The 24121-nt window shown below is 38.3% G+C and overlaps 1 protein-coding gene across 3 annotated transcripts in view; it reads right to left on the bottom strand.

Moving 5' to 3' along the window:
* The window catches only part of ksr1b (kinase suppressor of ras 1b), a 39945-nt gene extending 24384 nt beyond the window's left edge, over positions 1-15561 (bottom strand). For 2 of the 3 annotated variants that reach the window (XM_053646831.1, XM_053646830.1), the window contains exons 1-2: positions 15109-15561; positions 1713-1853 (exon numbers count right to left, since the gene is read on the bottom strand). In XM_053646831.1, the coding sequence (XP_053502806.1) occupies positions 1713-1853; positions 15109-15294 (327 nt within the window). In that variant the 5' untranslated portion in view covers positions 15295-15561. The other variant, XM_053646833.1, reaches the window with a different exon arrangement.
* Between the last annotated feature and the right edge of the window lie 8560 nt (positions 15562-24121).

Here is a 24121-nt window from a genome sequence, read left to right on the forward strand (position 1 = left end):
CAGTCATGCAGCAGTAGGGGTGATGTACAGATATGATTCCTGGTAATTGTGATATGCTGGGAAGCCTAGTGTGTCTGCTTACAGATATTACACACACAAAACATATTTCCCTAAATATTATCATGCAAATTCTTTTCAAAGAGCTAGCCTGATCTTGTCTGGCCCAAAGGACATTCCTATGTGTTTCCTGAGAATATCATCACAACCTTGCAACAACATAGCTGCTGTGAACGTGACCTTCAGTGCTCATCCTTTCCTGATCAGCCTAACAGAGAAAGAATGCTGCTATGTGGGCCACCATTCTCATGCATGAATGCGATGTGCCTGCCCTGTGAATACAGCAGCTCAGAGAAGGAGAATAGCCTTTGTTCAGCTTTAAAAAAAAAAAAAAGAACGACAGAAGCTTTTTATATCACCGTATACAGCACTGAAATACTGTCAAGAGAACATGTACATGGAAACAAATGGTTAGGCACGGACAACACACCTGCAGAAAGACATACACACAAAAACATAGACTTGCAACCTGCGCAACTTGTCCGAAATGCAGCACGGGCATAGATAATGACATACGTGGCATTATGTAGCTGCTTCCTTTTGGGGCAAAACTTCTGAGTCATCCCTCTAACACTTATTCAGCAGTCTCATCTTCTTTCCCCTATTCGGTTTGCTTCTATCTAATGAAAGTAGACAAGGCAGCGTGGAAGCCAGTGCAATCCTGTTCTGGCCAGTTGAGTGTGTGTTATGTGTGTACACACAGGCCGGGGGACGGTGGGGTATAAAAATAGAGTGAGTGGAGCGTGTAGGACAGAAAGGCTGACTCGGCGTATTCTAGGATTAGGAAGCGGATCAGGTGTGGGAGCCCACGGGGGACTGGAATGTCAGTGAGACCATGTGTTTTCAACGCAACTGCAAATGATCTCAATCAGCAGAGGGCTCTGATTAAAAATTGCTCCAATATTATATCCACTATGAGTAGTGGGAAGGAAAAGATTAATTTTCCAGTCCATCAGTTAATATTGCTTCCTGCCTTATGTATTAGTGAACATCAACATTTATTAAACATAGAGCTCTTTCTGAGCAGAAAAGAGTGTTTTTGGTGCTGATTTAAAAAAAAGAAAAAAAAGGCTCATGTGATGTTCAAACTGTAAGAACACTGCAGCAGGAATTGAGAATTAGTGTGTAAAATAAGACAAATATTGTATTTTTTTTTCATTGTTAGAACTAGAATCCACAAGCATTACAAAACAGGCTCCAAACGTGAAAGAAGTACAGAGGACACGCAAGTGCAGCAACACTGTTTGCTGCAGGTCACTGATGCTAAAACGCTATACTGAACAACACAGGAGAAATTTGCATGCACCGCATCTAGTGTAAAAAACAAAAGCAGAACTGAATAGTCCGTTGTCATGGTTAGAGAGAGCATATGTATCCCCTGCCCCTGTAAATAACCAACGACACATACTAATAAAAATGTTTCTAGGGGAATCCTGTATCTGACACTGCTTAATACCAATTAACCCACAGACAGTATTTAACATGCTTACTCCTAACAAGTGCATTCATGTGATTCAACAGATTTGCTAATATAATATGTAATGCGACCATTGGAAACATTGTTGGGGAGAAGCCAAAGACTCAAACAATAGAAAGATGAGCAGTATGAAGAAATAGCATTAATTTATTCAATAAAACACACACACACACCATACCTCTATGAATTGAGGCCTGAGATTAATGGTATGCAGCCAATCCACTAGGTGTGGGTAGGTATTGAGGGCCTGCGATCGCTCACACGCTGGAACCCTCTGCTTACACTGCAGCTGCTTATTGATGTACTTCACCAGCTTCACCTGCAGGGGGCAGGAACACACACAAACCACAAAGAGCTTAGGCAAGGCAAGACAAGCTTGAATGGTAACTCTAAGTGCTTTACATAAAAATGATAAAGAAAATACAAGGTATTAAAAATATAAGAACAAGAAATAAAAATACGAAATAAAAATTTGAAAAATGCATTAAAATGATCAGGAGATAAAAACAAATAAAAATACAAGGTATTAAAAATATAAGAACAAGAAATAAAAATACGAAATAAAAATTTGAAAAATGCATTAAAATGATCAGGAGATAAAAACAAATAAAATAAATGTAAAAGTTACAGAGCTAAAATGATTGATCTACATCAGTAGAGTGCAGCATACTGTTCAGTCAGTAAATGCGAGGCTAAAGAGATGTGTTTTCAGTCTGGTTTTAAATGTGTCTAGAGTTTGAGCACATCTTACTTCTGGAAGCTGGTTCCAGCCACGGGTGGCGTAATAGCTAAACGCTGTCTCACCTTGTTTTGAGTGAACCATTGGTATTTCTAACTGACCTGATCCTAATAATATGAGAGGCCTGTTCGGTTTATATTCAGTAAACATATATGTAATGTATTTAGGTCCTAGGCCATGTAGTGATTTCTAAACTAGTAATAGTACTTTAAAATCAATGTATAAAGACCTGTGGACTGGAGTAATTTTTGGTTCCAAAATTATTATTTTTTGGTTCTGGTGAGAATCATGGCAGCAGCATTCTGAATGAGCTGCAACTGTCTAATGGTCTTTTTGGGAAGATTGGTGAGAAGTCCATTGCAGTAATCCACCCTGCTGGTAATGAATGCATGAACAAGTTTCTCTAAGGGTTGACTGGAAATGAAACACCTACTTCTCGCTATATTTTTGAGGCGATAGTAGGCTGATTTGGTTATTGCTTTCACTTGACTACTGAAACTTAGATCAGACTCCAAAATGACATCAAGATTCCTGACTTGATTTTTTGTCTTTAGACCCCTGGAGTCAAGGTACGTGTTCAACTTGAGACTTTCATATTCATTTCCAAATACGATAACTTCTGTTTTGTCTTTGTTTAACTGAAGGAAGTTTTAGCATATCCAACATCCAAGGCACTGGCACAAGGAGTCTATGGGGTGGTAATCATAAGGTGACAGTGCTAGGTAGATCTGGGTGTCGTCTGCATAGCTATGGTATGCAATTTGGTTCCTCTTTATAATTTGGCCTAGTGGGAGCATATACAGGTTGAACAGCAGCGGTCCAAAGATTGAGCCTTGTGGGACTCCACACATCATGGACGTCCACTAAGATTCATAGCTGCCTATGTTCACACAGAAACCCCTCCCTTCTAGATATGTCCTGAACCAACCAAGGACCGTCCCATAGAGCCCTACCCAGTTTTCCAGTCTGTCTAGGAATATATTTTGGTCGACAGTTTGAAAAGCAGCACTGAGATCCAATAATACAAGCAAGGTTATTTGGCCTGAGTCAGTATTTAACCGAACAGTATTAATTATCTTTATGAGAGCCGTCTCTGTGCTGTGATGCTGCCTGAGGAACCAACGGACAGAGGAAACAAAACTTAACATGTATATAGCTACTTTCTTTGTCAGTTCATTCACCCAGAAGCGCACCACCCAAAAGTCGGGTAACATCAATGGTTCAATTTTACTATACTACTGGTTAGTTGGGCAGTGGTAGATGGACTACAGATCAGAAGGTCATGAGTTCAACTGCCACTGCTGGGCACTTGAGAAAGGGTCTGAACCCTCAACTTCTCAGTTGTATAAAATTAGATAAATGTAAGTCGCTCTGGATAAGGGTGTCTGCCAAATGCCATAAAACGTAAATGCCTCAATACAGGCCTCCTGAGAAAAACAAGAGAGACAGAAACTGAAAAACTGCAGGCATGATCATCAGCTGTGAATATGACTGGACATGTGCTCATGGCTGTGATTAATATTGGATGTCATGTGATCATGGAGCCCTGACAAATTCAAAGAGTATAGACTAAATGGACATCAAACAGCAAGCAGTAACCTGAAGCCCAAGTGGAACAACAGCATAATAATATCAGAAGATCACAAGATCTGACGATACCATAGACATGTGGGGTCGGGAGTGCATGTCCACAAGAGCATAATCAGCCCTGCTGTCTGGGTGAAAGGATAGCATTGAGTTTGAAAATGTGCGGTGGCATCACGTGTTTCAGAGTAAGCACATTATGCCTCCTCCAACTAGACTATGAGAGAGAATCGGCAGTGAATAAATTGGAAGGAAATTTGTGTAAAAAATAAAATAAATAAGAAGAAATAAATACAGAATGTGGGTGGGCAGTGCAAGTAGATCTTAAAAATCAAGAATGCTTAAGTCAAAAGGTCATGTTAGAAAAACTGTGATCACACAATATTTTACTGCAATCTTTCAGTGAAACATTTCTATGTGCAATCTTACATACAAAACACTTAGAGCTGAGGAAATCCCCATCAATGATGTCAGTGTGATAAGGTGGGTGAAAGCTGCTGCTGCTCTTGCTGTCTTTGTGTGTGCATGTGTGTGTGACAAGGAGAAGAGAAGGCAAAAACGGCTATACATGTGGTTAGCTGCAAGTGTGAAAATGAGTTGATGCAAGAACAAGTTTATTAGGTTGCTTAAAGCGACAAGAAGATTAGCCAAAAGATGTTTTATGTTCATGAATAGGTCAGTTATAGTGCATAGTTAATGACTTTCCACAAGCACAGTCGGTACTGTTGCACACGTAGCTGGAAAATACAAAAATATATTATTAATATCTGAAATAATATACGAAAATAATATTGACATCTACATAAAATTTTATCACAACACATCTTTCTGAAATATTACCACTATTGTGATATCTTTTTTTAGAACATCTTATAACAATTACAAACTCTGTTTGAAAGCAGCTGATTTGATGTTAAAAATCTGAATCTTCGACCTTGTAACATTTTTTCATAAATAAAAAGCTATTCATTTTTGTAATTAAAAGTATCATTGAACTCACAGATTTTTTAAAAATGATTTAAATGCAAGACTATGGTTTTGTTGCCAGAAAACAAAACCTTTATGGATATCATGTACGGTAAAAATGTCTTCAAATCTCATCATATGATTTTTTTGGCATATTTCCCACCCCCAGTAGCATAAGTAATTAAAATCTGCCTTCATGTGGTATTCACTAGTCCACACCCACAAAACAATGGTGTTCGTTGGATTAATTAGGGCACAGAAGCAGATATGCCTATAATAATCAGAGCTGACCATGACTAATTGTGGAGAAAGCTAGTGGGAAAAAAAGTTGCCTCCCAACGTGTCAATCACTAGTAGACAGGACAATCTATTGTGGCTCCACCTGTCTTTCTCCTGATTTAGAAGCCCGCCTAACAGTGCACATGGCTGTCTATAAATAGATAGAGGTTATTATAGTAAGCAAGCCTGACCTGTCTTTTCTGTACCCATGACAAACAAGCAGAGCAGGAAGACAGAGACATCCATCTCTGCACACAGCTGCCAGATGAACCACAGGCCGGAAAGCATAGTCTCTCAGACAAAATGACATACACTCGTACTGTATCAGGCACCTTTAAAGCCCCTATCAGCAGTCATACTAGCTCTGGGTACAGCACAGTCTTTTGAACAGCAACAATGTTGAGAGACTCAAGATCCATGCTTTCTGTTGGTGAAAGCAGTGGGTCATGGGGGACTCATGACTTTGTACATTGAAGCCTCATCTCCTCACTTCACATGATCTAAATCTCTTCAAATTATTTTTACCTTTATTCTGACCTCACCCATTTAAGCTGATATCAGATAGCTCTCTGAGATGTGTACTTCCTTTAAAATATTAATGTTTATTATTTTCATTACTGATATTTGCCATTCAAACCAATTATGCTGTTATAGTGCTACAGACAAAGTCCGTCAGCAGTAGTGCAACATTATGTGTTCATATCACAAACCACAGAAAGAGAAAACTGTGACACATAATGACCAAAGAATGTTATGAGAAAGCAGTGTTAAAACAGTTTCATGTGCTTGTTCCCTTGTCTCCGATGTAAAGCTAGGCTGCACATAAAAATCTGCTATGAACATGTCCCCTCGAAAACACACTTTGATCTATTAAGTCAATATTCCGATATTAATCTGATTAAGACAAGACTCAAATTAAGAAACTACAATGTAAACAGCGATTATTGATTACCTTAATCCAGCTAAAGTCATAATCGAAGTAAACACAAATCTAATTAAAACGTGTGGAGTATTCCTGTTTTAGTCGCATTATCGACGTGCATTAAAGACATGTACACACCTTAATCACATTATTAACGTCTTGTGGGAGTTTTCACCGCATTTTGCGACAGGACACATACACACACGGCAGTGCTCAACCGTTTGGCGGCAAAAAAGAGAACACGGCTGCGTCCCAAACCGCGTACTTACCTGCTGTATGGTAGGAGAATTACATGTATTTCAGGTACAATATAGTAGGTAAGTACGCAGTTTCGGGCGCAGCCCATGGCTTCAAGCAGTCGTCTATGTGCATGTATAGCATGACAAATAATTAACTGCACTTGAAGCTTTCGTAAAATTAAAAATGTAATGCCTGAAACTGTTTCCGGTCCCATAACGAAGACGAACTGTATGTTGATACGTGAAATTCTGGAAGGAACGTCAGATTGTTATGTAACATGTAACACGGGAACATGAAAGGAATATTCTAAAATCAACTCATGTAAACACCTTAATCACGATATTTTCTTATTCAGAATAAGGTCAATAATTAGATTAACCTTGTCCGTGTAAACGTAGTCACTGTATTCGCTCAATATAGAAAGTACAGCATTATAGTGTACAACCGACCTGGTACACTATACGCCCACAGAAGACAACCTAAGATTCAACCACAGAGAAATCACTAAGAAAACTATAAGTGCTAAGTGCTTATAGGTAACATTAATTTAAGTATACCTTGTGTCTTCTACTTAATTAGAAATTGATACATAATTTTTTTTAAAGTGAAAATAAATTAAGCCATAAACACCATGCATTAATTCAGACCTCTTCTCCGGCATCAAACACCACAAGAGTCATTTGGATAAAAAGTTTAGGAAACACTAAACTTAAGTGGGTTAAACATTAAAAAATGTTGCCTTTCAATTCAGAATGATTTTCATAGGATTCAAACAGTGTAGTCTCTACTGACAGCTCTACTGTGTACTGTACGGAGAGCAGATGAGTAATGAAAGGCATTAAAGTTTCAGCAGGTGAGGAGCAGTAGGAGGAGGCAGGCTGGCTGCTTGCGAGGATGCCCTAGGTTGGTTTAATGCACTGCTCGAACACGAGTGAACCTCACACACGGCGGGGTGTTAGTTTGCACCAGACGCAGCCTGGCACAATACGCGGGGCTGCTGCTGTATTCAATGACAATCTTCGCCCTCATCTGCCTTCTCCGTTACACCTCTCAAGGGGCCAAGAGCAAGAGGGGGTATTCATAGGCACCTGCTTAACTTAAGAGCCTGATTGACAATAGACTGTCTGAACCTCTCTGGGCCAACAGAACACAGCCAACCATGGAGCTGCAGCCGTACACAAGAGCACAATAGGAGTCGGCCACATAATCACGGAGAGGTCCGAGAGACACAAAGTCTATGTGTGCAAATAGAGCATAGCAAGTGTTGGCATTCAGTTAATGCTTGTTAATTCAGCTTGTGAGCTAATTTGGAAAGAAGTAAGGTATACAGCGCGGGAGCATCAAAGTGATATTGGGTTGTGCTGTGTAACTTCAACTCTTAATTCAGTTAAAAGCCCATGTGTTGTTGGGAAATAAAACAACAAAGGCGAGGAGAGCATGACCATGTCATGATACGTTGCTGATTCAGAGAACGATTTAAATGCCTGGGAGAAACGTCACGGTTGTAATAGGTGATGAGAGTAATTGTAGACAGCGGTGGCTCATGTTACTACATGTCAGACTAGTAGAGCTGCACAACAACCCACTCCCATTGTTTATAATAGTACCTGGATAACATCATGGAAAATCCTTTATACAGCAGTGGTATGTTCTGTACCGTTTAATTAGCCTTAATTAATGTGTGACGTTATTGTACGTTAGGTGTGGAAAAGAGGCTTGAAGTTTAGTTTGAGATAGGAAGTACACTAGAACCTTCTGTATCATCAAGAAACTGTTCACTACCGTTTCACCATTTTGTAATGTAGTTGCATGACAGAATATATTTCTGCCAAACCTGCTGTCAGTTCTACCTGACCACCGTTCACGTCCCCACTATGGAAAATGATCTGTGGAAAAGGGCAGACAAAAAAAGCCAAGACGAGTAACAAAGGCAACGAAAGAAACAAGAAAGGTGGAAAAAGACAGAGAAAGAGACGACTAAAAACCACATGGGGATTTCCTGAAACTAACAGTTGATCTAGAGGCCCTGAGCTCCTCCTCCACCTGATTGGCCTTTTTGCTCACTTTTCTTTACAATACGCTGTAAACATTTCTTAAGTACCACTTTGCATTCAAACAATCACTCTATACATATTCATTTATGCCCAAACTTCACATCAACTTGATTATTCGCTCTTAGTATTTAAATACCACCATCACACCGTCTATCGCTGGAGACAGTTATAGTCTAAATGGTCTGTAATGTAAGAGATTAACAATAAGTAGCGTTCAAGGGTTTATTACTGCAACTTGTTTTTCTGCCATATCGCTCTAGGATACTGGTCTCTTCTTGAAGTAGTTTTACACCTACACATCAAAAGGGTTTTGCCCAAGACTAATAGAGACAGTTACAGGTAAACAGGATTTACAAGGTACTCATCTGAGGGCAAGGAAACACATTTCCTCTTCATGTCACAAACACTCATTTTTTTTCTCATTTGCAAATTCTGCTCTGATGTAAAAAGGTACAATGTAGAAAGACCAAAACAAAACACAAACTCTTCACAGATTAAAAGGATACTTTTTTTAAATTCATGTATAATTCAGCTATCTGCACACACAAGTGTTCTCGATGAACATGTCAATCCTTAAGTGCTTAAATGAATAGAAGTTATGGATTTTATGATCATTTCATTACTCCAAAACTTGTAGTCCTGCTCCTAAGAACAGTTCAGGGAAAACCTTATGGACACGTGTAAGCTCAATAATTACACAGCTGGTTTGTCTGAAGATAATACAAGATTTAGAAACTTGATCCAACTGCAATTCAACTCAAATGTACCACAATGCTGCTTTCTGAAGCACTTTTGTTTGCATGCTGCAAGAATTAATTCAAGAATCCTCTACAGGTCTTGCATATTGCACCATGTTCCATGATATTTCATAACATTAAGCATGTATGGATAAGGATGAGGTGACAATAAAAATAAACGCGACATGCTTATCTTGTTTCGATGAGAGTTCACTACTGTAAATCAGTATGTCCATGAACATCTTGGCCAAGTACTTGTTCCTGAACACGTTAACAAGATCTTAATATCATTAACAAAACAGTAATATGCTATACAGATACTAAGGAAAACTAAACCCCCACAGCAAAACCACAAGATAAAGCAATCATAAACTGTCACATATATAAACCGTTACAAGGTTTTCATAACTAAAAGCGTAAACAACGTAATTCAAGATTAAGCTGAACTTAAGTTGTCACATTTAAATCTTACCTACATTAAGGCTCCCACAACAAACCAGACGATACAGACTGCAGATAAAATCGCATTTGGGCACCGTCTGACACGTCATCCATCACTCATCACAACATTAACAGGAATAAAGACGTTCAATGACGTAATTCGATGCAGCAGTACAAATGCATGGCTAGGGTGTGATAAACACACGATAGTACGATATGGAACTTTTTGGCAGTCAGCTTTATTTTGAACAAATCTCAGACACCAGGGACAGTCTGCAGTAAGGAAGAAACTAAAAAGAAAAACTCGCTACGTTCATTCATTCATCTTCAGTAAGCACTTTATCCTGGTTAAGGTCACAGTGAATCCGGAGCCTATCCGAGGAACACTGAGTACAGGACAGGAATGCACCCCAGACGGTATGCCAGTCCATCACAGGTAATCATGCGCACACACCCATCCACACACTCGTTTACGCCTAAGGACAATTTAGTACAGCTAATCCATCTACTGGCATGTTTTCTTTTTCTTTAGGAGGAAACTGAATCATCCAAAGGAAATACACACAGACACAGGAAGAACATTCAAAACTGCACAGAGCTGTGATGAGGCAACGTGAACCACTACACCACTCTGTCCATTAGCTATGTTATCTGTAATGTATAGCTAGAGGTCATATTTGTTTAGCATCTCCAATATTTGTCAGGATATTATATCAAATTTAATCATGTTAGATGCTAACAAGCCTATTAGCTGATTTGTTAGCTAGTGAATAGGCCTTGATAATCTGCCTTCTCTGGATACAAAATCTATGCAAACGGTTTAAACAACACTCCTTAACATGACTCCCATGACTATGACTTGTTACAATTAATTCCCATGCCTCAGGGAAAAAACCTTGGATCTTGCCCACATCCTTTGTTTCTTTACATATTATATAATTTGTAATCTATAATCTATCCATGTGATAGAGTTTATTGGCCATGGTCCAAACACATGCATTGTCAGTTGACTGGCATTTCCAAATTGTCCATAGTGTGTGAATGGGTGTGCGAGTGTGTGCGCAATTGTGCCCGGAGATGGGTTGGCACCCTGTCCAGGGTATCCCCTGTCTCCTGCCCCGAGTTCCCTGGGATAGGCTCCAGTCTCTGCCACGGCCATGTGTGGGATGAGCGGTACAGAAATTGGATTGATAAATGAATGTTTTTGTTGTTGATATTTGGTTAGACTGTGACGGACTGGCATCCCATCTGGGGTAAATTCTTCCTTCTTGTGCCCAGTGTTGCGAGCTTGGCTTCAGATCCACCGTGACCCTGACCGGTATTCAAGTTTCAATTGTGTGCGCAGACCAGGATAAATACAAACACCTATCATATTCTACTTGTCTTCATACAGCAGTAATTCACACATTTCAAACCCAAATTCATTAGATATACCCACATATGCTAGAACAATCTAGAACACACATGTTTTCTAAACCCTATATAGTGCACTACGTGCTTAACACCATTTGAGATTCCACCACAGAGAAAGTATAACTGAGTGTAGCCTATTGTCACATTTAGGACAGATGCCTGACACAAAAACAAATTAACACAAATCTTTTCTAAAGTATAATAGGCACAAAATAACATGCGTTCATTCAAAGCCTTTATTTATTTACATCAAGTGACAACCCAAGGAAATGCATATTTTCTTAGACCTACATAAGATAACATAGCATCCTGAAAATTAAAATGGCTTTAGAATATGTAATTATGATGTATTTTGCCTTTGAATACATAAATCTTGTGAAAATTTAAACATTATCTGAACAGTGAAATTTGTTATGTCAGGCCTAACGGAAACACATTAACGTTATCATTTTCCGCCACCATGATAAAACACACGTATATTTTAAAAACAGCAAGTGGTCATACTGGTCAAAATCATAACCGAGGCTCTAGTACTCAGAACTCGAGATTGCTTGAGATGCTTAAAGAACCGATTTCTAATCACATTCTGGCAACCTACATCAAGATCACTCTATTACACCATTATTATGTTTACAACAGAGTTGTCAATATCTGAACTTATTAATCTCAGCCATTTATTTCTCAGCTATCTTTTTAGTTAATCCCTCCTTTTTCTGCATGTAGCAGCTAGCTCAGAAATGTAGAAGAATTGCCAAATTGGACTGCTGGCACATCTGAGATCCTTCCTGAGCTTCTCTTTTGCCAACCATGCTCAGTTCTTCTCTAATTATTTCCATCTGAGAAACACACCTGCTTGTATATAAAGTTAAGAGAGTTACAGAACTTTGAGTGTGATGATCATGTAGCTGATGTCTGTCTTTCACTATGAATAAAAACTATTTCTGATAAGGACTGTGAACAGGAAAAATACTTTTTAGTGAGTGCTATTTTTAGTGACACAGGCCTGAGAGAGAGAGAGATATGTCATGATGCTGCCTTCCTATTGAAAAAAATAATAAAAAACTGCACTTTCTAAAACATGAAAATTTGACTAAACCCCACAGGCACTCGAATGGGATGGTGCAGATGGAATTAGCATTTTTGCAACCAGCCTTCAAAGAAACTGAAAGGAGCTACAGTGAGAGTAAAAACCCAGCTCATGAATCACAACAGGAACATTTATTAATCTTTCTTTCCTAAAAATATCCCCCAAGCACATGAATGTGAGTCCATTTCCTTTCAGAATCTTAAACAGCATTAGGCAGATCTAATGTCCTTTTTTTCTCCTTGTAGAAAACAGACATATAAACTAAGAGCGCGGCTGTAAACATGTAAGTGCTGTTTTTGAGCACACTATGTTGAGAACCCGCAGCTTTTGGCTCTGCTTTCATGTTCAGCTAGCTTCCACACAGATCTACCCGTGTCTCATTAGAAATAGTACACAGTCTCAACTGACACTGACTTCTCTTGTTTAAAACAGTACTTAAGTACAGGTCCTGTTCTGTGCTGTATAATACACAGAGGCTCTGAATTACAGCCAATGGTTATACATAACAGCAATACGTTTTGCATATTAGAATGAGGATAATTTCCATGAACAAACATTAACGTAACAGGTTCATGAAATTTGCAGACACAGTCTGACTTTGTTACAGTATCCTCCAGTTTTACAAGTTTTTGGAGGTCATTTGGCTGTAATGTGTATGCTTTTGAGGAGGTACATAAAACCACTGGCTAGAGAGATAAAACATCACACATCTGACAATAGAAACCAGGAAGGAGTCCCATCAGGCTAAAACACTTTTTCCTCCATGGTGCCATTGCTGGAACGCTAATAGAAAAAGTCAAGCCACAATGATCAAACAAAGACCAAGGAAGGTATCAGAAGCCTTAATACAAATTTATACAACGTTAAATAAATACAGTTGTACAGATATAAATAGTATATAAGTATAGCTAAGTAATATACCTCTAATAAATGTGTATCCTAACAGACTGATGTGGGCATGAAAAGTGCTCTCAGACCAAGTCGGGCCGGGCGATATGAAGTCATCGTAATAGCGATTAATTATATTTTAGTGCACTCTTTAAATAGAAAGGTTTAATAGGTTTGTCACTCTGTGGGAAACCTTGTGCAGGACTGTGTCACTATCAAAAGATAGTTATCTTTGCTAGACATTATCATTATCATTGCTAGACATATTTTGGTACCAAGTTGTTTAAGTTGCACTCATTTTTCATAATTTAATAATAAATGCATGTTATAATGTTACAGTGTAAAATGGAAATCGTAATGATGTATTTCTCAAACACAGATGAAACAGAATATTTGGATATGAAATACTGTCACCTGCCTACGTATGGATTTGAAATTTGTCTGGCTTCACAAATAAACGGATATTTTCCTGCCTGGGCATGTTTGGTGAAATAATCAAAATGTGAGAATTCTGAGCTGTTCATATTGATTAATTATGTATAATATGGCCTAGAGCAGGTTGTAATCTAAGGATAAAAAGCAATCTGGTTGCCTTTAAATGCAGACCAAACTAACCTCGTATGTTAGTGGGTATTTTAAAAGTTGCATTTTTACCAAACTGGAATATTACGATCCTTATGCTATATCTAGTATCGTGATCAACAAGATCACCAATTCCTGTACTATTTGGGAATCAAAGAATGGCATCAATTTCACTCTCAGGAAAAATGAAATAATTAACTATACTTCAACGGAATATCTATCTGCCTCAATCAAAAACAAAACCACTGAACTGAATTCTACATGGACACGACCCTGTCAGTGAACTATAACAAGAACACCCGCTCACAGCGAGACTGGATTCCTACAGCCACAGCAACATCTTTATCACCTTCATTAAAACATTCACTCACACACAGGTGTCAATTACACACACCACATGATGTTGTACATTGCTATTGTTACTGCTATTAGTATTACTTTTTGACTTTACTATATGAAATTGTATTTGTAACTAGGGATGGGCGATATATATAGATTATAATATCAATATCGTGTTAAATGATTACGTGATCCACTTTTCTGAGACATCATTGGTATGGTGATGGGTTTTTTTTCAACGTTCTTAATCATTACAAATTAAATGGTACTGAATGTGTGCCGTTGATTTGATGTACATTTATTTTAACTTCTTTGTTGGCATTAAAGAAAAGTATCGTCAAACTCAGTTAAACGCTTTTTTGTGTGTGTGTTTATTTTACTACTGTTTTGCGGACAGTTTGTTAGCTAAATTATATCTCGTGATACTCCTCGTGTATCGTAGAAAAGTCCTGAAGTATCGCGATATGATATTTATGCCATATCGCCCCGTTCTATTTGTATCCTTATCAGCATACATTTCTTCTTATCCCTTTTTCTTTCTTTTCTTCTCTGTTTGTTTGTTTTAGGGAGTTTTTGTTTTTTTGGCATGGCATTACACCTGTCACACATCTCACTGTTTGTTTTCTTAGTTTTCATGTTTACACTAGTTTGTCCCTCTTTACACAACTTGTATCAATAGTAAAAATAGTACCGTGATGTGATGTATTTTGCCATATTGCTTACCCCAGTGTAGGTGTGAAGATCAGAGTAATATGTATGTTAATAGGATGTGCGAGTTGTTCTTTATGAACAGTAGAGAGTGAGTGTGTGTGTGTGTGTGAGTGAGTGAGCATGTGAGAGAGTGCGTGTGTGTGTGTGTGTATGAATATGTATGAATGCGTGTGTGTGTGTGTGTGTGTGTGTGTATATATATATATATATATATATATATATATATATATATATATGTGTATGTGTGTGTATATATATGTATGTATGTATGTATGAGTGTGTGTATATGTATGTATATATGTATGTATGTACGTATGTGTGAGTGTGTGTATATGTATGTATGTGTGTGTCTGTATGTATGTATGTATGTATGTATTTGTGTGTGTGGGGGGGTGTGTGTATATATATATGTATGTATGTGTGTGTATATATATGTATGTATGTATGTATGTATTTGTGTGTGTGGGGGTGTGTGTGTATATATATATATGTATGTATGTGTGTGTATATATATGTATGTATGTATGTATGTATGTGTGTGTGTATATGTATGTATGTATGTATGTATGTATGTATGTGTGAGTGTGTTCACCTCCAGGGTGCGGATCTCGTGCCGGGTCAGGTCGTTGGACGCGGCGCACTTGGTCCGGAGTCCCTGTAAATTGGAGATGGTGATGTCGATGATGTTTTGGAGAAGTTGGCACTGCTGAAGGGCTGATGTGTCCCTCTCCACCTGTTCATCCCGAGTGGCCACCATGTTCCCTTCTTCACCATCCATTCCTCAGCATTGGCACTTTTCTGGAAGGCTGTAGCCGTACCGCCGACTCTAATGTTACCGCAAACACATGTTTAAACAGCTCCAGAGCTACTTACAGGGCAGTACACTCTCTCTAGCAAAAGCGTCCCACAGCATTAAGCAGTCGGTTTGTGAGGTCAGTAAGCGGTCATTAATCTAACACAAACTGAGCTGATTTAACAAGTCATGCTGTCAGTTTGCTCACTCGTGAATCCTCTTCGGCTTTACTGAGCGTCTCGCGGAGTTTTTTCCCCCCTTTCCTCTCCTGTCAGACATTGGTAGCATCCGTAAGGCGCGGTGCATTGTGTGAAATGAAGTTCTTCTCACTAACACAACAGATAAGATCAGGGTGTGCATTACACAAGCCGTAACTGGCAGATGTGATTCAAACTTTAACCCATACAAAGAAAGTAAAGATTGTTTTGTTTTGTTTATAATGCACATGCTCAATAATTTTACTAGGTGAAGTCCTCATGAAATCAAAATTGAAGGGTTGTGGCTTTTAATATGAACGTGTTAGCCTTAAGGTTATCTGTATGAGAATGTGCTCCAAAACACTGACAAAAACTCGCATTTAGAAGATACATGCATTCAAAATTTATAGTCTCTCTGCCACCAGTACAGATCAACAATTTTGTGCTAACCTGCTAACCACTAAGCCACGGGTTTCCAAACTTTTTCAGGGCAAGGCCCCCCAAATGGCATTAACATTTGACCGAGGCCCCCCTTTTGCAAGATGTCTTTAAAACACATTAAAAATACAGACTCCTGAATATATCCCCCTTTTTTTTATTAATAATAACATCTTACATCTTTACATTACATTAGGAATTGAGTGTGTGTGTGTGTGTGTGTGTGTGTGTGTGGTTGTTTGAGAGTGAGAAAGAGAAAACATACTAGTGGGAGGGATGGGCACACCAACTTGTTGAGGCCCCTCGGGCGCCTCCTGGTTGGCCCCCAGCCTTGGCCCCCACTTTGAAAACCACTGCACTAAGCCTACATGCCCCTGCCCCACCCAATCAGACTCATTATACATTAGTCATGAAGAGAGAACCATAATTTAAAAGCAGTATAAATAAACTCAAAGGTAACGCTCCAGTCTTTGTGAAGCCTTGGTGGCTGTAAAGAAATAAACACCACCGACATACAACCAGTCAAAACTTGCCTGTCAGTCATGTTGCTTGTCATGCTAAGGCGAAGCGAGCATGTGTTTTGGGGACATGGCTGGTTGGAGGAAACACAACAGAGAGAAGCTGTAATTGCTTTAATGTTTAGCACGTAAACAGCTTTAACAACCTTCCAAAATCACCTATCGTGGTTCATCCACTTGGTAGGGTGGGGCAGAACCCAGTCACATCAGCAAGTGCTCATTCACAACCCCATACATTCTCAACACAGTTTAAAAGTACTAGTTACTACTTTTGAGTGATTTTAGAAATGTTGCTATTTGATATATAAGTCTTGGGCTACATCTCAATCAGCTCCCTCATTCAGTAGTCAGGGCACCGATCAGGGAGTCGGCCATTGTAAGAGCTGTCTCAATCGCAAAATCTTTACAGTGCACTGGAACGTTCACTCCCTAAAAAATCCCACAATGCACCGCAAAAACCAGGGAGTATCAATGCTCACTATGTTCTCTTACACCAAAAAAATGGTGGACGAACTCTCAGCCAACATCCTCTACGAATGACTTTTAAGTGTTTAATGATTAAAATAATCCGCTAGCTAGCATACGATCCTGCTTGAAGTACCATGAGAGAACCATTTGTGATTAAGCTAGCAAATTTAAATGACATACAATGTCAGAAAGTTATCTGTCCATCCTGTTGTTGATAAATGGCAGTGATGATGTTTTACAACACGAGTACGTAGTCATGTTCCTGGAAATTGAGTCACATCCATGATGTTGGACAATCATGGAGCAGCATGCTCACTGCCACATTAGCTCCAAAGGGTTATTAAAGCTGTCTAAAATGGGAACTGCAAGCACTCATAGAGGTCCACTGGAGGCAACAATCCCAATGCCCCATGCTTGCTTTATGAACAGGGCATGGACAGGACAATTAATATTACCTGTTCTATGACAGTAACGATGAGAACCACACCTGCTGTATCATCGGCAGTTGAAGTACTTTTTAAAAGATCCATTGAATGTAAGTTATCAAAAGAAGGAAGTGAAAGGAAGTGCTTATCAAGTTTAATCTACACTGATATCTCACTAGCTATGTATCTAAATACGCTGTTAATTTGATCCAAATATTTTTGCATCTGAAAGACTGACAAGCTAAATTTCTTTACAAATGGGGCACATTAACCTAAATAATTTTTAATTCAATTAAAATCTTTTTCCTAAGAAGGTGCATGTGGTTTACTTTTAAAATACATCAGTGGTCCTTAAGCTCCAATAATGTACATTTTTTATAGGTACACTATATTATACTGTACTGTGCAAAAGTTTTAGACACATGCAAACTTTTGGGACACCCTGTTATTTTAAAGTAACCCCTAATGCATCAGGCAGTGTAGCCTAGAAAGGTTCAAACTAGAACCCTAAAGGCGTCTCCCTGGAAGAAGCCCAAAAAGGTTTTGTGTAGAACCCTACAGAAGAATATTTACCAGAGAGGGCTCCCAGTAGGACCTCTGTAGGCAAGGCAAATTATATGGCATGTTTGTATTTTAAATTTTTCACTACTGGATATAATGAGTTTCATATGTATAATTTTCAGTAAAATTACAATTTTCTGAAAGAAGTGAAAAATAAAGCCGTGAAGAACCATCATGCGAGAACTCATTTTAAAATCTATAAGCAGACAACTGACAAATAAAACACTTTGCATTTCTGTGATTGTGGTTTATGAACATTCGTTGTGTCAGTTTGGTGTCAGTTCTTGAATATCTTTCATATCTTATTGGCAAATTTTGTCAGACTTACTCTCTCTCACTCACTCACCCCCCCCTCCCCCCATCTCTCTCTCTCACTCACTCTCTCTTTCTCTCCCCCACCCCCTCACGGTCTCTCTCTCACTCACTCACTCCCCCCCCATCTCTCTCTCTCACTCACTCTCTCTTTCTCTCTCTCTCTCTCGCTCCCACCCCCTCTCTCTCACGGTCTCTCTCTCACTCACTCACTCCCCCTCTCACTCACTCTCTCTCTCACTCACTCTCTCTCCCTCTCTCTCTCACTCACTCACTCTCTCTCTCTCTCTCTTTCACGCTCTCTCTTGTTGACTCACACATTTCCCATGATGCTATCAGCGCTGCCATATAAGCATCAAGGGAGCAAATAAAGTATACACACTATTGTGAGAGTGCGTGTATGTATATATTTACAGATGCTGGGTTCTGCTCACTTCTACACACAAGAGCAGTGTTTCATACGTTCCATACCCCTGATGTGCTGGCTGCTCATGATCAGTATTGTTATTTGTTGAAATGACCCCAGCTGTGTTAATGATTTCAGGATTTATTTTATGATATGAAGCAGAATAAATGCAGGTTTGAGGGAGAGCATTGTAGCATGATCGTAGGTTAGAATGAACAGTTTGCAGAAACGTGTTGGGGTAGAGAGGAGCACGATGACACAATAGAGCTGTTGCATGAGAGCCAGGCTTGCTGTAACAGGCTTATCAGCTTTCCCACAGGAGCATCATCCTTGCTTAAGCATCTTGCCAAGAGCAGAGAAAAGGCCAGGCTTTGTCTTATGGAGACTGTAAAACCAAGCAGAGGTAAATTTTTCCTACATGTGGCTTTAATGGAACTGACATAAGTGATTGCAGTGTAATAAAGAAATGTGTGACACAATGGTAATGATTCTCAGCTTGCCTGGCAAGGCAAGATACTGCTACACACCCAAGCCAGCCTGACAGGACCATGACGTTGCCCTGCGGCACATCAAGCTTAGTGAGAGAAGCATAAGCATGTCCAATCCTATCTTAAAGAAGAAATCCACCCTGAATACCGTGCATATAAATATTTATTATCTTCAACTGTTAAGAGGTTTATTATTATTATTATTATTATTATTATTATTATTATTATTATTATTAAAATTTGTGTTCACTTTTTAACTGTCATGGACATGTTGGAGTATTTTCACTTTCCCAAATAAACCCCAATGCCATTTGACCTCTGACTGATCGTGGCAAGGGACTGATGCAGCAACACTTTAGTCCTTTAGTCTGTCCAGCTCTCTGACCACCTTATCTGTACACTCTGCTCAAACAGATCAGGTTTCAGAGCTTCAAATGTCATGCTAATACCACCATCAACGCGATCATGCTCTTTATATTGTATATCGCTAACTGACTGAGCCAAGTCTCTGCCATAACTCAGTGTAAACGCTCCATATACCAAATCAGCATTTGCTATCTCCACTACTTCTACGTTGGATTGCTGATTATTATGACATTGACCATCACTGAAAAACTGTGAATGAGAAAAGAAGCTCTTTTCGTGTTATCACAGCACACAGCTGCTAACTTCTCAGAGGAACAGCAGCAATATAGCTTTAACCAACAAATTAGCTCCAGAGTCACTAATCAGATCACAAATATTTCTGCATAAACACATTTAATGCGTTTCAGAGTGGACTGTCCCTTTAATTTTGATACAGAGACAATGAGACATTAAAATAGTCACATGTTCAACTCATTTCTGTTTCATCCACAGCACTGCATGTGGGGTCGGGGGTATCTGAATTTCTCAGAAACTTCTTTTCATATTTAAGGGTACTTCTTATAATAGGTGCAACATGTGGATTTGATCTAGAATCTGATATCTCTGATCTAAAGTAAGTGTTTATATCAGAGCAACTTTTGGTGAAGAAAATATATAAATGTTATACAAACAGCTGACTATCCAAGTGATGGTAGTTTCTCCAGAACAATCTTTAGTGTAATGTTGATAATGAATGAGTTAATACTACACATAAGCTTTATCTTGAGAACACCGGTGTGTTGTGTTAATGCTGATGGACCTGACAGCTGATTGTTTCTGAGTGTGAAAGTGGCGCCATCTGCTGGACATCACGTTAAACACACACACACATACACGCGCGCACACACAATTTGGAAATGCTGATCGATGCATGTCTTTGGACTTGGGGAGGAAACTGGAGTACCCGGAGGAAGCTCCTGAAGCACGGGGAGAACATGCAAACTCCACGCACACAGGGTAGAGACGGGAACCAAACCCCCGACACCGGAGATATGAGGAAAATGTGCTAACCACTAAGCCACTGTACCCCCTTTAATAAAAAAAAAAGAATAAATATTTGAGAAATTAAATACAAACTTGTACAAAATGCATGTCTGACAGGGGAAGTGCATTATATAACAGCACAAGAAGTAACTGATCATTCTTACAGTGATATTTACATGTTATTCAAATAGTGTAGCTAGAGCTATGGCTTATATTTGTCATTCTACTAAAACAGGACAATTTACATGCCTTACATAAAAACAAATTTTACCTGTTAAACAGGTGCATATTCAAAAAGACCAAGTGAGGTCCAATACAGTAAAAATATATATATATATATATTATTTGACATATTTTGTCTCTTAATGCCAATACATTAATAGACAATAAATTTTTCATTTTGTCCAATAATGTCTATTGAATGCAATAAATTAGATGTTGACAATTGTCATTACTTTATATCCACATCTAAAGCATCTTAGTTCTGTTTGAGGTCAACAGAACAGTCAGCTGTAGGTTGGTAATGGGGCCGATGCTTGAAAAAAATAATAAATAAACACTTCGTCATTGTCATTTAAAGCAAGAGGATTGGTATATTTTCAGTGACATCCCTATTTGTAATGAGGAAAACAAGGAAAACTGCACATTATGATAGATGGCTTGCAGTATATTATATCGTTATTCATTATATGTTTTATGAGCTTGTGGATATTTTCAAAATATGTTTATGGTAATAGTTGCTATTTGTGTAAAAATGTATACAATTAAAAAAAAAAGATATACTTGAAATGGAAAAACATTATTTTCTGTGGAATTAGTTGGTACTTAATCAATTACGTACTTGAAGAGAGAGATGAGAATTTTTTTGTCAGTACAGGAAATGTCTCTGTAGTCCACAATAACAACAGCTAGAAAACAGGAAGTGTGAACAATTGTAGGAAACCCAAGGAAAACCAAGAATTGTAGATTTTTGTTTTCCATATATGCATTACAGAATGTATAATATAAATATAATTTTGGAGAAAATTGTCCCAATGGACTTTACTTTAGGCGCTTACTGCTCTTAGTTTAACTAATGCTTCAAACTGGTATGACAGCATATGGGCTGGTGATTAATATTTCATAACCTGTCACTCTGTTGTAAATTCTGTTTCAGTATGGGACTTGGTATTAGATCATCTACCCTTGCGGGTTATGACAACAATTTCCCAGGTGATAAAAAGCTATTCAAAATGCAACCTGGCATTTTATTGCTCCTTTTATCACAATTACAATAATAATAATAATATAATGTGTTATTTGATTAATTCATTTATCGATCGTTGCAAATTTCAATGTTTCCTATGAACGAATTAAACAATGTAGAAAGAAACTAAAAGCAAGTGAGAAGGAAAAACTGACAGTGAAAATATAGTTAAACAAGATAAGATTATCTGTACTTATCCTGTCTGTGCTTGTTTGGTGCTTTAAGATATGATCTCTGGTGCCTGAACACAGTTCAGTACCTCAGTGTGACTAAGATATTTTATATTAACAACCTCATGAAAGCTCATTAAAATAGTCAGGTATGGTATGTAAGGTATGTAAGTATGTAACAATGTCCAGGAACTTTCTAACCATGCCAAAAACAACCTTGCAGGAGGCCTACATTAGAAAAAAACAAAAAAACAAAACAAAACACTAGCAGCATTTAAACAGATTTAACAATATCACTCTAAATTTTCCGCTCTGCTGAACAGCATTGACATCAACAAATATTCCATCTTCCTCCTTTTTGCCCAGGGCATACAGTACACACACATTAGAAACACAAAATTAAATAGTTGTGCCAGCTACGTTAGCTGATACGGTTGTCAATACTGTACTGTGTTTATGTCACTCTTTACAGAACATGAGCAGCGCCCTCTGCAATATAATCTTCAACTTAACAGCATTAGAGGCAGGTCAATAATAAACCAGATGGTATCACATGAAAGCACACTGGGTAAATTTTCAGTGCTGGAGTGAAATTTGGACAAAAAAAGAGTTTGCTGAGTTTGAAACAAGTGACACTCAGACATGAACCGGTGAGAGGTTTGGGTATCTGAGATCCTCATCTGGGCCTCTCTGGAAAGCAGCTGAGCTGTGGAAACTCTCAGTGCTTCTTAAAACTGTATCCCGCTGCATGGAAAGAGCTACCAAAGTGCTGATACAAAATATCAGCAGTGCTCAAACTTTTACTTTGACATTTATTCCTTTAACAGGCGCTTTTATCTACATTTTTTTGACAGGATACAGTCTAAGCACAGGGCTGAGCAGCTCTGGGGAAACTTAACCACTGAGCCACCACTTCAGTAGAAATAAAAATCGGAAAAGCCCTTATGATCACTGGGAATATTTATTTTATGAATATAATCCAACTATTGGAAACACTTGCCCAAATACACTCACTGAGCACTTTATTAGGAACACCTGTACACCTACACATTCATGCAATTACCTAATCAGTCAATCATGTGGCAGCAGCACATTGAATTATGTAGATATGGACCAGCAGTTTCAGGTAATGTTCAAATTGTAGTGTGAGCTGCTGAGGCACACAGATGGTAGGGTCAGAATTTGATGCCAACAGAATGAAATCATGGACCTAAACTGCCTTGTGTCAACAGTCCAGGCTGTGTGAGAGTTGTTGCTGACCATGTGCGTCCCTTCATACCCACAATTTACCCATCTTCTAATGGCTACTTCCAGCATGATACAGGTGTATCTAAAAAAAAATTTTTATATCGTGGAAAAGTTCATTTGTAATTTAATTCAAGAAGTGGAACATATATTCTAGATTCATTATCAAATTCCCTCATTACAGCAGCTCAAATACACAAAAAACATAACGAACACACATTAAATAGGAAAAAAAGTCTAAAATTTATATATATATATATATATATATGAATAGAAAAATAAGAAATATAGTAGCAAAAAATAATAATGGTAATATGTACACTATGAAAGTTCACCTTTTCTAATTTAGGGGGAAAAAAAAATGTACTTTTCACGACATTCAAATTTTTTTGAGTTTCACCTGTAATGCACAACGTCACAAAGCAAAAGTCGTCTCAAATTGGTTTCACAAACATGACTGAGTTCAATGTTCTTCAGTGAGCTTCACAGTCACCGGATCTGAATTCGGTAGAACACTTTGGGATGTGGTAGAAAGGGAGATTCTGCAGGAAGTGTGATGTAATCATAACAACATGCACCAGCATTTCAAAGGAATGTTTCCAATATGTTGTGGAATCCAGCCATGAAGTATTGAGACTCTTTTGAGAGCAAAGGGAGGTCCTACCCAGTATTAGTATAGTGTTCCTAATAAAGTGCTCAGTGAGTGTTTATACCATCATATGTCTGTATCCGAGATATTATAGGTTTTCTGAACTTAGCTATTCCACCCACAGAATCTTACGGGAAAATTTTGTATTTTTACAACATATCTTTTTCTGGTAGATTCAATTTGACAAGATTTCAGCTTTAAATTAGTAATAGCATTACACACTCAAGTGACCGATCATTTAAGTTTCTATAATAACAAATAAATGTAATAGTTAATGATCTCCACTGCCATCACATAGTT

This window comes from Ictalurus furcatus, chromosome 17 (genome assembly GCF_023375685.1).
Source record: "Ictalurus furcatus strain D&B chromosome 17, Billie_1.0, whole genome shotgun sequence".
Lineage (NCBI taxonomy): Eukaryota > Metazoa > Chordata > Actinopteri > Siluriformes > Ictaluridae > Ictalurus > Ictalurus furcatus.